Raw genomic sequence first — 14,204 nt, 5'->3', positions numbered from 1 at the left:
TAATTTAAAGCAATTTTATGGTTAATTAATCACTAATTTCCTTCAAAAAGAAACACTTGATGAATAGAGTCTTTTAGGTGAAATAACTTGGTAAGGAAGCAGACACTAGTGAAAAATATTTGGCTGAAATATGGTTTTTTACCATTCAGATCTGTAAAACCAATGGAGAAGTTCATTTCCAGAGGGTCAGGAGCAGAGGGAGGTATAGGCAAAGGTGCAGAATCTGTTTCTGCTTCCAAACTCTGTGCAAAGACAAATGAGGAACAAGTCATATGAAAGACAAATATGGAAGCGATTTTTTAACTACAGAATTAACAGCAAAGGAACTATCATTTGATTAACATGTGGATGTGACATGTATATTAGTCTTAAAATGTGTGCTTCCTGCTTTTGTTTCATATTTTGTGCTTATACTGTTTACAGCTGACTTATAACATTACTAATTCATACGCTTTTTTAAAACTTAAAAGCACATAAAGGCATACATTGCAGTGATTAGCCATGTTTTTCCTCTTGACAATATAAAGCACATCCACAGGAAACATACCTGCGACAGGAGATCCATCTCCTGCAGCATGTCGCTGAACATGGCATCAATGTCATCCATCTACAACAAGAATTGTTGACAGATGAGAATTTAACATATTTAGAACAAGCCATGCAATAGAATTGTGAAAAGCACTGCAAAAAAATGTGAGTGGAGCACAGAAACGAACACAGAACATCAAGTATGAACATTTTAACAAATGTATTGTGATTATTAAATGTAAAATGTATTACATTATTAAATGTATTATTTATTATTATTACACAGCTACACAGACTACTTATTTCTGATTGGTCAGTCACCACGTTCCAAGGTATGTTATTTCAGTCAGGTATGTTTGGTCAGTCATAACACTGAGAGGTCAAGTGTTTGGTAACTTTAATTTAAGGTGATGTTACATGTTAAAAAAAGTGGTAGAATAAGCTGATGGACACTGTTAATTGTAATGTGTATCTTTGTAAACTTTTGCAACCTTTGCAGTGAACAGGGTCATCCTCAACTTTATGCTACGGTCCTGATCACACTGTCTGTTTATTTTGCGATTAAGACTGGCCAGTTGTACTTATTGTCCTAAACCAGGGCTCTTAAACTAATGGCATGTGACATATTTATCATGACCCTCTGATAAATTTAGAATAAACTGTCATTTTTATCATCTCCTCCCTGTGTTAAACCAATGTGTCTCATAAGGCTGTAGTGTGATACACATAAAGCATCACTGAGCACTCATGCATGCAAACATCCTGGCAATTTATTAAAAATTGATAGCTCATCCGAAAATGAAAATTACCCCATGATTTACTCACCCTCATGACATCCAAGTGTGTATGACTTTCTTCTTTCATACGAATACAATCAGAGGTATACTAAAAAAAAGTCCAGGGGTTTAATAAAGGCCTACTAAAGTGAATCGATGCGTTTTTGTAAGAAAAATATCCATATTTTGAACTTTATAAACCATGATCTCTAGCCTCTGCTAATATATAGTTGAGGTTAAAAATTTGCATCCCCCTTTCAGAATCATTAAAAATATTATTTTACCAAATAAGAGGGATCATACAAAATGCACGTTATTGTTTATTTAGTACTGACCTGAATAAAATAATAGTTAAATTTGTAATAATAGTTGAATAATAGTTGAATTTATAAAAATGACCCGGTTCAAAATCCCCTTGACTCTTAATACTGTGTTGTTACCTAAATGATCCACAGCTGTGTGTTTTTTTAGTGATAGTTGTGAGAGTCCCTAGTGAGAGTCCCTATTCTAGTGAGAGTCCCTTGTTTGTCCTTAACAGTTAAACTGCCTGCTGTTCTTCAGAAAAATCCTTCAGGTCCCACAAATTCTTTGGTTTTTCAGCATTTTTGTGTATTTGAACCCTTTCCAACAATGACTGTATGCTTTTGAGATCCATCTTTTTACACTGAGGACAACTGAGGGCCTCATATGCAACTATAACAGAAGGTTCAAACACTCATTGATGCTCCAGAAGGAAAAAACATGCATTAAGAGCCAGGGGGTGAAAACTTTTGAACAGAGTAGAGATGTGCACATTTTTCTTATTTTGCCTAAAAATCATATTTTTTCATTTAGTACTGCCCTTCAGAGCCTACAGAAGATACTTACAGGTTTCCCAGAAGACAGAATAAGTTACATTTACCATGATCTTCAAATTCTAAAAGTTTTCACCCCCCAGCTCTTAACAGAGATCACTGAACTTCAGGTCAGAGTTGTGCGACACTCAATCGCCATTTACGGATACCATAGGAATGAATGAGAAGCGCCGTAAGCATAAAGCACCTGTCGCATAAAGTCAGCGACTTCTCTTATAAAACAGCATTTTGTTCGTGGTAAACTCTAAAAATAGTTAAATCCAAAAGTATTGTTTAGTGTAAAACATGATGAAGATTAGCAGATAGGCTGTCGATTTATTAAATGATAAGCCGTTTCCTCCAAAAAGCAGTTTATTCAGCGTAGTAAAGCCTCTCCTCCATTGACATCCATTCAAAAAAATGGCCTATGGTCTCCTTTCCCAGGTACCGCCAGACCGGTGTTTTAACAAATAATGCTACCTGTCAGATTGTGCTACCAGCACTGTGTTTTTCATACTGTAATGTTATGTTTAGGGTTGGGGTAGGTGTACACGTTAATAAAGCCTCACACAATATTAATATCATGCTGGAAGCAAAATCTGATAGGTAGCATTTTTCGCTGTCGAATTATGCTACCATCTGTTTTAATGGGAGGTAGCAAAATCTGACAGGGTAGCAAAAATTGTCAGAACAGGAAGCGCTAGCTTTAGCTGTTACGCTTTCTCGGCTAATGGTTGCAGGCTTGCCATCTAGTGGCATTGCTTTTAATGAATCGTGTTTCCTTCTAGAGCATCAGTAAGGGTTTCTTAATGTAACCTTCTGTAATGTACTGTAGCGTATGTAAACAATTTTTTTCTCGTCTCTCTGATCCCTCTTACGTAAAATAATTAATATTTTTAATGATTCTGAAAGGGGGATGCAAACTTTTGACCTCAACTGTAACTCCGATTGCATTTGTCTGAAAGAAGAAAGTCATATACACCTAGGATGGCTTGAGGGTGAGCAAATCATGGGGAAATTAAATTTTTGGGTGAACTATCCCTCTTTTAAACCCCAAATAAGCATGCCAAAGGCAACAATGGCAAGGAACCCAAACAGAAATGGAGAAGAAAACATACTACTTAATGAAAAAAGCTAAGATCTAATCAGTGAAAAATGTTTTTTTCCCACTGTTGTCATCTGCATAAAGTAGTTTTGTAACTGCTGTGCAGAATTGGTCAATCGGATGGTGCCATTGTTGATTACAGCAACTTGTGTTTGTGATTGGTAACACAGAGCAGAGTACCTGTGCACACGTAAAAAGAAAAAAAAAAGAGACATAACCCAAAGCTAAACATTGCACAATATCCATCCAGAGGCTAGAGATAAAAGCATGGCTTGCATAACTCATTCTTTGCCAAGACATGCAGAATCCTGCCCACGAATGCTCAGTACTGCATGAGTGTAAAATATTACAGAAAGCATGAATTACATGGAAATTTATTTGCCAAGAAATCATTCTCTGTCTCATTCTATTGTAGATGCTGGAAATGCATCTACAACAGAAAACCAGTTCATGTTCTAGAACTTTTTCTCATAGTTAAAATACATGAGGTAGTGTAAATAAATATCTGTTACCTTTGCTATATTAATCTAGCTACCTGCAGTTCAGATAATAAGACAAAGAATATCTGTTAATCTTGGTCCAAAATACCCAAATCAGCCCTACTTCCCTCTTATTCTCCCACATTCAGCAATTCATTTGTGCAACTGCTTTGAATTAATGCACGTTATCACTTTTTAAACATAGACGTCTACCCCGTTGCATGTTTTGTGCCACAGAAACAAATGATTCTTGTGGCTTGTTAAGAAGAAACGTTACTTTACTAACTGAGAAGACAAATGTTTTACTCCTGGTGAATGACAAAATGAGCAAATCTCATAGGCTTAGATTGAATGAGGGATTCAAGCCATATTAGGACCAGAATATCATAAAGATTTGGTCCTTGGGACCTCATGATCTCAATAAACAATGTTTATTTGATCTACTTTTATGTTTTATATTAAAAATGACATTTTAATGTATTCTCTGGATTTTACTTGAACACAACAATACAGCACAGGCATTTCTTCATTCATATGAGCAATACTCCAACAAAGACGAGTTCTTTAATTAATGCTATGTCTAAACTAACTAAACTGACGAAGTCTGTACCACCAGCACCTGTGAGGAGAACAATGCTGCATCCTCTTGTTTAAATGAAGCACTGCCGTGCAGCCAATCAGAGGGCTGTTTGTGCGCTGCTACACATGGGGAAGTGGTTACAGCAACTTCCCCTCACAAGATGTTGAAAGCATCAAAGTTTCCAACAGGAAACAGATGACACTCACTATCTCTATGCAACTATCACAACGCCGTGCTTCTTATACATGTCTTTCTCCTAACAACCGACAAGTATATACATCATATTATCAGTACATATTCACATTAAAATATTAACAAATGTCTCTTGTTAGATGTATGCTATGTAGATTTGATGTACCAAGACAGGAAGAAATGAAAACATGCAATTGCTCAGCATTAGTCATGTCGAAACCATTTGTCAGAGCAAATGTTTGGTTATCTGACACGTTTGAGGTGACAAGGTCAGACATTATATATACTGTTTGATCTATTTTCTGGTAAATGTTCTGCTTCAAGAATATTTCTCTTTTGTTAAGTATTACGGTAACTGTAATATTCCATATCAAGGGCATCTGTGCAGGATTTCAGGTCTGGAAAAGAAATAAGCTCAATGTTTCCATCTGTTTCACAATTGCATGTGTTTTGAATTATATATCAAGGATGTTATTTGGCTATACTGCAATCAAGTCTTACCTTGAAGGATAACTGTAACAAAGTTTTGAATTTTGCTGATGGATGTTTCATTTCATTAATGTGCTCTTTGGACAGCTCATACTAGCTTTTTGTGAGTTCCTTGTGAAAAACATATAGCATAGCACATCTCTGTTCAACAAGCTGAACAATTTATGGTATAATTCATAATCTGTTTAGTATGAAGAGTACAAAATAAGTTACATTACATGCCAAAATTGACTTTGGAGTTAATTCAAATAGCTACCTTGAATGCAACAGTAATAGTGATGCTTGACTTAGCAAGTTGATTCCTAAACAAATAGACTAAATATTTTGACCTTTAAATGTCATTTTGAGGCTGTAGCCTTGTTAGTATTTACCACAGGATTAAATGTTAATGTAAAACATTAGAAAACCTACAAATGGATATATTTTGCAGCATTCCACGATTTGGGAAAGGACTATGTAAAAAAATAACTTAACAGCTCATTTTCACAGTCCTCCGAGTAGCCTAGTAGCTATAATGCTGCTGCCGGAATGCTTTTTAAAATCACTGAGATGCTATCGTTCCTTAGTAGTTACTTTAGTCTGAGGAAAACAGTCATTACGGACCCAGACGGACTGTTGACTTTGGGGTAACCTGATAGAAAAACAGTCTCCTGTTTGTTTCTTCATCAAACACTCGGCCACAGTGTTTTAGTTCAACTGGTGTGCCGTTCTGTAATTCCTGTCATAGCGCTTGTATACTTTAAACTGTGAGCTGTTATGCTTGAAACACTAAACCTTTTTATCATAAGAAAGCACAGCCTGAGGCAAAAAAAGTATGCTTTGAGGCTGAAACTTATGCATATGCAGACACATTTTTTGATTACTTCAAGGACCATTGTACAAATTATAGTTGTTTGCTCATTTCGAGTACTGACAGCATGTGTTATTCCAAATGAGACATGTAGTCACAAAGATAATTGACAGCTGAGGACAAGCCAAACAACATAAGTCTATTCCATACAAAATGTTACAAGTCAACATGAAATGGCATTCCCAACTCAGTTTACTTCCACACTGTGACATATTTCCAAGTGAAATGTCGTATTCAATAAAAACAACAATTTTATCCTTTGAGAATTCTGTAAAGTGGGTGTTTCAGTGGAACATATTGGTTAATATTATGCAATCAAATTTCGTTATAAAGTTGTGAAGACAAACATTTTTACATTGAATAATGTGCTGGTGAATCATGCACAGTGAAACTAGGAATGTGTTTCAAGAACATAAATCGATTTTGATTTCATGTTGACTTCATTTGTCTTCAGATTGGATAGTCCAGAACTATTGGACATTGTGTTATAGCAAAAATTACACTGATATGGGTGTGGTGTTATCTGTTGTTTGCTGTGTCAAACAATGCAACAAGTTACCAGTCACAACAATATAATGAATTAATTTATAGTTCAACCAGTCAGAAGAAAAAAATCAGTTTGAAATATTTTCCACAGTGAATTTCAAATCATCTTTTGATCCACATATTGGTCAAAAGCAAATGTCATCTTTATGTCTGGATTGATAATCCAATATACTGCCTAACAGCATCAATACAACATACAGGTACAGATACAGCATTCTGGTCTAGCATGTTAACAATTTTTTCTCATAAAAACAATCAGTAGTCATTAAAATGAGTAATTTCTGAAAACGATTTACAGAACTATGGAATTAGACAAGATTTAGGCACTAGAGACACTACAATATTACTACAAAATCATCTTGTTACTTGATTATTGTCAGACGTAACAGGTACTGAACCTAGTCCTATAAAAATGATTTGTCTGAGGAAAAACTTCACTTACCTTGGCTTATCTGGCAGCTTTAATGACTAGGTGAAGGGGTCATAAATACGTTTTCTGTAAAATGCCTCTCTTTCCTGTTTAACGGTGGACACCACCCAACTCGCATGCACCAGGGTGCTGAGCTGTACCGCGTATGTTAGTCACTGACAGTTCACTTATTTCCTGCCTGACACGGAAGTTCAGGTCTAAACCTGTCTTTGCATTCCATTTGATGCTGAAAAGCAGCGGCACACAAGTGCACAGCTGAGATTGTGTACGAGACAAGCCAGCCAGAGCTGGTTTATTATTTCTCTTTAGATTACATATTGGTCAATGATTGATAAGCGTTTCTATCTGTTAATGTTTAATCCCATTGTTACGCATATCTGCTTTTTGCCATCAGTGTTACGTTTCAAGATAAAATGTAGCAATGTCATTTTATAAACCTGGACCTGCTAGTGCAGTTTTGCTGTGAAGTTAATTGTATGCCTGATTGAACAACAAAATTATGGTAAATAGCTCATCCAAAATGAAAATTTACTGAAAATGTACTCACTCCCAGAACATTTAAGATGTATATGAGTTTGTTTCTTCATGAAACAGAATTGGAGAAATTTAGCATCACTTGCTCACCAATGGATCTTCTGCAGTGAATGGGTGCCGTCAGAAGAGAGTCCAAACTACGGTGGCCGAGAGAGCTCAATGCGCTGCAACTTAAGAAAACACATGCAAATAGAAAAAAACGACAACAAATTAAGAAAACATCTTTATCAGTTTGACAACACAGGTGCTGCAAATCCTTGCAATGCAAACACAAATACGTAAACGCGCTGCAAATTCTCACAACACAACCAAACACAGAAACGTGCTGCAAATAGCATGGACCACAACGGAAATGTTTCAGGGGGACCTCAAAAGTGACGAACCCAGATGGGACCTGATTATTTGTTCAGTGGCTTTTGGTCAGAGTAGAGGTGTTGTCGGTGAACTAAAAGGTGAGTTTTTTTGTTTATTTTAACATCCTGATCATACGATTCATTGGTCTTTTGGATATTATTAATCTAATCTGACGAATTACACACTTAACTGTAAAACGTTATTAACTTAATTTCAAATAAATATATAAATAAATAAATATATGCAAATAAATATAACGTTCAAAGTTCACGAAAAAATTCTGCAATGCTTCATTAATGGTTAAAATCAGGTCAAAATTCAGGTCCCAGCTGGGTTCGTCACTTTTTGAGGTCCCCCTCAAACATTTCCATTGTGGTCCGTGCTATTTGTAGTGCGTTTGTGTGTTTGCAGTGCGTTTGTGTGTTTGCAGCGCGTTTGTGTGTCTGGTTGTGTTGTGAGAATTTTCAGCGCGTTTCCGTATTTGTGTTTGCGTAGAGAGGATTTGCAGCGCCTGTGTTGTCAAACGGATGAAGATGTTTTCTTTTTGTTGTTGTTTTTTTCTATTTGCATGTGTTTTCTTAAGTTGCAGCGCGTTGAGCTCTCTCGGCCGCCGTACCAAACAGTTAATAAAAACATCACAATAATTCACAAGTAAACAACATGACTCCAGTCCATCAATTAACATCTTGTGACTTGAAAATCTGTGTTTTGTATTGAGCAAACCTTTCATTAAGGTATTTTAACTTTAAATGTATTGCTTTAATTTTAACTTTCATTTTTGGTTTGACTGTATTTGAACTGAATACTTCTCTCCTGATTCAGACAAGAAAACTTTTTCAGTGGAGAAACCAATATTATGGATAAAAGACCTGTATTTTAGCTGGAAACAACTGTTTAAAATTAAAAACTTCGTTGATATGACATGTTGATATGATTCTTTAGGGTCTTAATGGAAAGTCTATAATATACTTTGGTTAAAAATTCTCAATGGTAGTGTAAAGCAACACCCTTTTTACCTTGCCAAAATCAGCTCTGCAAAATTCATCCTGTTCTGGTCAAGGTTGCTTTAAATATTAATAAGCTCTGCTTGCCCTGCCCCTCTCTTCTCTCTGTGGAGTGACGAGCCTGTTTACTTTAACTAAACTTGCTAACTAGCATGTTATTAGGAAAGGCGGTCGCAGAAGATTCATAAAAAAAACCCCTTATACTCACTTGTGCTGTAAGTGAAGCTGGATCACGAATTATTTGCGCGAACATAGACGGATATATGTAGATCGGGAGGTGCATTCCCTTCACAAACAAACGCAATCCACTGCATCTTCAGCGGCTCAGATGTCGGGAGCAAATGACGACAACTATGTTCATTATTACATCCAGCAACACAGCACCTCCATAGTTTAATCGGAGATATTCATGTCTAACTTACATCCCTGCTCCAGCATCAAAACAATGGAGGTTGGACTGTTACAGCTGACTGACTGAATGTCAATCAACTATCATGGGAGCGGCCTCTGACGGTGTGACGCCACACCGATAGGCATCTGAGAATGGCTCAATTTGAAAAAGGGGATATTATTTTTACAGATTAATTAAATACCACTGCATGAATTTTTATCATTATAGGGTAGATTTGTACATACACTGCCAACACACATTAATGTTCAAACAACATGTAAAAGTGAACTTTGCATCCGATGACCCCTTTAATTATGAATTTGTTTTTTACAAACACACAGCTTTTCACTTCACAAGATGTAATTGATGGACTGAAGTCGTGTTGTTTACTTGTGGATTATTGTGATGTTTTTATCAGCTGTCTGGACTCTCATTCTGATGGCACCCATTTACTGCAGAGGATGCACTGAGAAGCAAGTGAAGCAATGCTACATTTCTCCAAATCTGTTCCAGTTAAGAAATTTGCCATTCAATGATGGCAAATTTTCATTTGTTAACTGCTCCCTTAAGAAGGTTTTACTTAAAAACGAATGAATTGTTCTTTTGAGGAAAGAAGTTTGAAATGAAGTTAAGTCACATGTGATATTAGTGGTGCCTGTGGACCATGAGTTATCATGGATGACAGTGAATAGCACATTTCTACAATGCTGTCACAATGCTACGTCTGAACACTATTGCTTCAGTGTGATGCTGCACTCATGCTGCTCATGACACTACAGTAGGTGTCAGAATAATTCCAAGATGAATGATACAACATAACATAAACACTTTTGAGTTAATTAAGATTTTGTCAGTAACCAAAAGGTGCTTTCATATTTACTGTTGCCCCCCGTGATATCCAGTCAAATTCAGTAGTTTCAATAGAAATCTGCACATCAGGAGTTTTACATGAGGGAAAAAAAGGTTCCTCATAGATTTTGCTCATGTTCAAGTCGGTTACACAGATTTGTGAAAAGTACATGGTTTGGAAGGGAATTTTTTAAAGCTGTGCTTTATTCCTCTTTGTGCTGTTGACAAGAAACAACCTTTTTCATTTTTTTTTTTAGATTTGCATTAACAGATAGTTTGGAATGTAGCGTGTCAGAATATTGGGCCAGAAGTTAGCAACACTAATATATTCAACATTCACGAATTGAAATGATTTATTACAGTCCAGAGGACAAAAGGCATGTGTTTGGACTTTAGTTTTGGTTTTCATTCTTGTTAAATAAATAGGGAAACAACACTGGAAAGAAAACTAAGTCTTCATTTCATGGGGTTTTATGCAATTTTGATATATTTCCTATTGAATGGGAAAGCATGTTCCTTTCATTATTATATTACATTATTAAGATAATTGTGTTATCTTTTAAGAATTCACTAGCATCTGCTCTAAGCTAAAAAAAATAATAATAATAACTCATCTGAAATAAAGGCTCCAAAAGGATCGTTTCACAGCGATTCCACAGAAGAACAATTTTCGGTTCCCCAAAGAATCTTTCAGTGAACAGTTCATCAAAGACCATTTGTTTTAATGTGAAGACCATTTTAATCATACAAAGAATGTTTTTACATTATAAAGAATGTTTTTGTCCAATGTAACATTTCCATGGATGTTAAATGTTCTTCACAGTGTCAGATGCCAATAAATAACCTTTATTGATAAGTGTGTATATTGTAGATGGCTTTAAAACTAAAAGAAAGGGAATAAAAGCCACAAACTTATTTTGACCTAATGGGGTTTGTAAAGTCAGCAATATATCTGTTCCAAAATTCATTACTTTTTTCAAGCTAAACTCATAGAACAGAGACTGTCCAATGTAATCATGCAGTTAGGGATATTTCTTTCCATCCATATGGCTGAGTAAACAATCTCAGGTTTATGTTATGTGAGTTGGAGACAGCTGGATGTAGATAGATGCAGCCAGTTAAGCCACTTTAGGAATTTCTTTTCAGACAATACAAACTTACATTTGTTTAGTACAAGTCTTAGAAAAAAACACAGTTTCAGGACATTTAAGGACCATTCGAGACAACAAAACATGTGTACTAATCTCATGTTCACATTACTGTAATTAGTTAACATTGCTCACAGTAATTTTGGCTAGCAACAAACCTACTGTATCCAAAGTCTTCTTAAAAGAGGATGGAAATCTCACCATTTGCTACCAATTATCCAGTCTTATTAAGACTTTGTTATGTGGTCTTGTTCTCCCTGTGAATTTTCCTTAGAAGCCCCCACTAGCTCCAGTAGGAGAAATAGACCACCCTTTCTGAGAAAAGTCAACACTGTGTGGCACAAACCAAAACATCTGAGAACAGAAATGTTTGATATCATGTAAACCAAAATAATGTCATATTCTTTTTGTTAGTCTGTACATAGTTACTGACAATGATAAAGAACAGTGTTTGTGGTAAATGTCAAACATAAAAGTTGAACCATCACCAGCATGAAATAAAAAAATAAATAATGTGTTCTGCTAAGACCACAAATGTGTATTAAGAAAGGATTTGATATACAAATACTGTTTAATATCAGTGTGCTCTTACTGATTGTGTAACTGACTTCAAACACAAGGGCACATATGTTCTAAAAGAATAGTTCACCCAAAAATTATTTTTTTAAAAAATTTTAAAAATGTACTCACCCTAAGGCCATCCAAGATGTAGATGAGTTTGTTCATCAGAACAGGTATAGAGAAATTTTGCATTACATCTCTTGCTCAACAATGGATCCTCTGCAGTGAATGGGTGCCGTCAGAATGAGATGATAAAAACAAGTAATCCACATCCCTCCAGTCCATGATTAAAGTCTTGTAAAGCGAAAATATATGTTTATGACATTTTTTAATATTGCTTTCTCCAGTGAAAAAGTCGTCTCGTCTGAATCAGGGTAGAAATATGCATAGATCAAGCAGTGTTTACAAGCAAAAACGATCAAAAACAGCTCTAAACCAATATGATGGTGGGTTTTGATATGAGAGGACAAAAAGGGATGGACATTTTCACTGGAGGAAGCATTATTATGGATTATGGACTATAGATTATTTTGGTCAGAAACAACTAATTAAGGTTGAAACATTTTTTATTCATTTTATTCATTTCAAACATACAGCTTTCACTTCACAAGATGTTAATTGATGGAATGGCGTCGTGTGTAATGCTACATTTCTCCAAATATTTTCTCATGCAGAAACAAACTTATCTACAACTTGGTTGGTTAACTAGCAAATTTTAATTTTTTTGTGTAAACTATTGCTTAACTGACAAATTTTATGCAGAGAATGAAAGCAGACTTCTATAAACAGCTGGAGAGGTGAGCATATTTGGCATAAAACGACGGCTTAGCTCATAAAAGGGTTATGGCCTGATCTGATGATGAACAGGCATACTTCACTTTTCAAAGAGAGTACACTAGGTCTCAAGTGACTCCAAAAGCCCATATGGTGGGGTGTGAGGGGATATGGTCTTTTAAAACCATTAGGCCACAGATGACTCATTATTCTGGTTTAACACGAGGCTGTGCTATTCAGTACTATCAAACACTCCGGTCGTTCATTCATTCACTGTAATGTGAAATACAGATTTTATAGCTTAAACCATCATTGTAACCTAATTAAAATGTCTTAGCAATTTAAACTTTACATTTTATATTCTGATATTTTCTGCTTATGTGTTCAAGCAATAGCACCCCCTGTTGAAATCAGCTGAGGGAAAAACATCCAAGGAATAGTGGTAAGATTGTTCAGAATATCCCCCAATGTCTAGTTGATTTTACATTATCTCATTTGCTGAATATCTAACTTTCAAGATGAATATATAACATTACAGCCAACAATAACTTAAAACTTTCATTTGGCCTTTTAACCAGTACACCATAGAAGATCCTATATCCATGAATATGCAAATTAAAGTTTTATTAAGAGCTCTGGATTCCCGTCTCTCCTCTCCAAATGTGTGTCTAGTATGGCCGGCTGAACTCTAGCAAATAAACTTTGACCCTCTAAGACTTTTTCTTCTGCGTGACAGATTCTGAATGACAGACAACAGCTGTTTAAACAATCAAAAGCCTGTCTATCTTAAAAAAAAACTGACATGGCCACAAACAAAGGTGACACTGGTTGTAACACAACTTTCCATTACTCACAAAGACGCCTCTATTAAAAACTTGCACAGCACACGCAGAATTCCTGCTTGTGGCCAAATCATTATATTGGAAGATATAGTTGTTTAAAATAGGAAGAGCCTGGCAAAAAATACCAGACCTTTTCTTTTTCTTTTTCCGTCTAGATCACCCTTTTCAGTGAGAGATTGCAACATTTAATCCAGACTTTTGGTGTTAAAAGTGTCAAGTCGAACACTGTCAAACATAGCAAACTAAACGAAAAAGGGAAAATAAACATCAAAGGCTGAAAAACAGATGAAAGACAGGGGAGTGAGGGGTTAAACTCAGGCTGGGGAAACCTGATGCTAATTAAGTCTTTGGAATGCCACATAAGGGCTGTGTTCTGAAACTTAGCGAGCTGCCTAACTAGACAACGTTTTTGCCTATGATTTAAAACTACATGTACTGCAGTTTTGGAACATTAGCTGGTGCTTGCAGAATTATTGGGCATTTTAGGAGCATATTCTTGGGCATCATGCATTAAGCAGTTTTGGGTCTAATTAGCACATTGAGTGTCATAAATACACATGCACTGGTTTTGAGCATTGTATGTGTGCAAGAACTTTCTAAACTTCTGAAAGAGACTGCCATGGACCGTGTCTCAAAACTGATCTTTTTACCTAAATAGCATTTTTTGGGCGTCCATAACATTCCTAATGCATCCAAAACTGCAACATGGGCCAATGATGCCCAAAACTGCTGCTTACATCCCCCAAAATTATGTTATTGCACATAAACTCATAAATGTTGCACGTGTACACGCCTGATTTGGCTAAAAATTGCAGTATGCACACTGATGCTTAAAATGATACACAAAATTATCATTCCTAGAATTTGCATGATGCCTAAAAATGTTGCCTAGGTAGGGCGCTCACTAATTTTTAAGACACAGCCCATGACATTCTCCTT

General features: G+C 35.9%; 1 protein-coding gene across 1 annotated transcript in view; it reads right to left on the bottom strand.

Annotated features, from left to right (window-relative positions):
* Positions 1–7,039, bottom strand: part of apbb1ip (amyloid beta (A4) precursor protein-binding, family B, member 1 interacting protein) — a 30,135-nt gene extending 23,096 nt beyond the window's left edge. Inside the window, exons 1-3 of the mRNA XM_051098246.1 lie at positions 6,821–7,039; positions 548–607; positions 143–242 (exon numbers count right to left, since the gene is read on the bottom strand). Coding sequence (XP_050954203.1) covers positions 143–242; positions 548–607 — 160 coding nt within the window. The 5' untranslated portion in view covers positions 6,821–7,039. The remainder of the gene's footprint in view (positions 1–142; positions 243–547; positions 608–6,820) is intronic.
* Positions 7,040–14,204: the final 7,165 nt, after the last annotated feature.

This window comes from Labeo rohita, chromosome 24 (assembly GCF_022985175.1).
Source record: "Labeo rohita strain BAU-BD-2019 chromosome 24, IGBB_LRoh.1.0, whole genome shotgun sequence".
Taxonomy (NCBI): Eukaryota; Metazoa; Chordata; class Actinopteri; order Cypriniformes; family Cyprinidae; genus Labeo; species Labeo rohita.
This window is presented reverse-complemented; position numbering and strand designations above follow the sequence as displayed.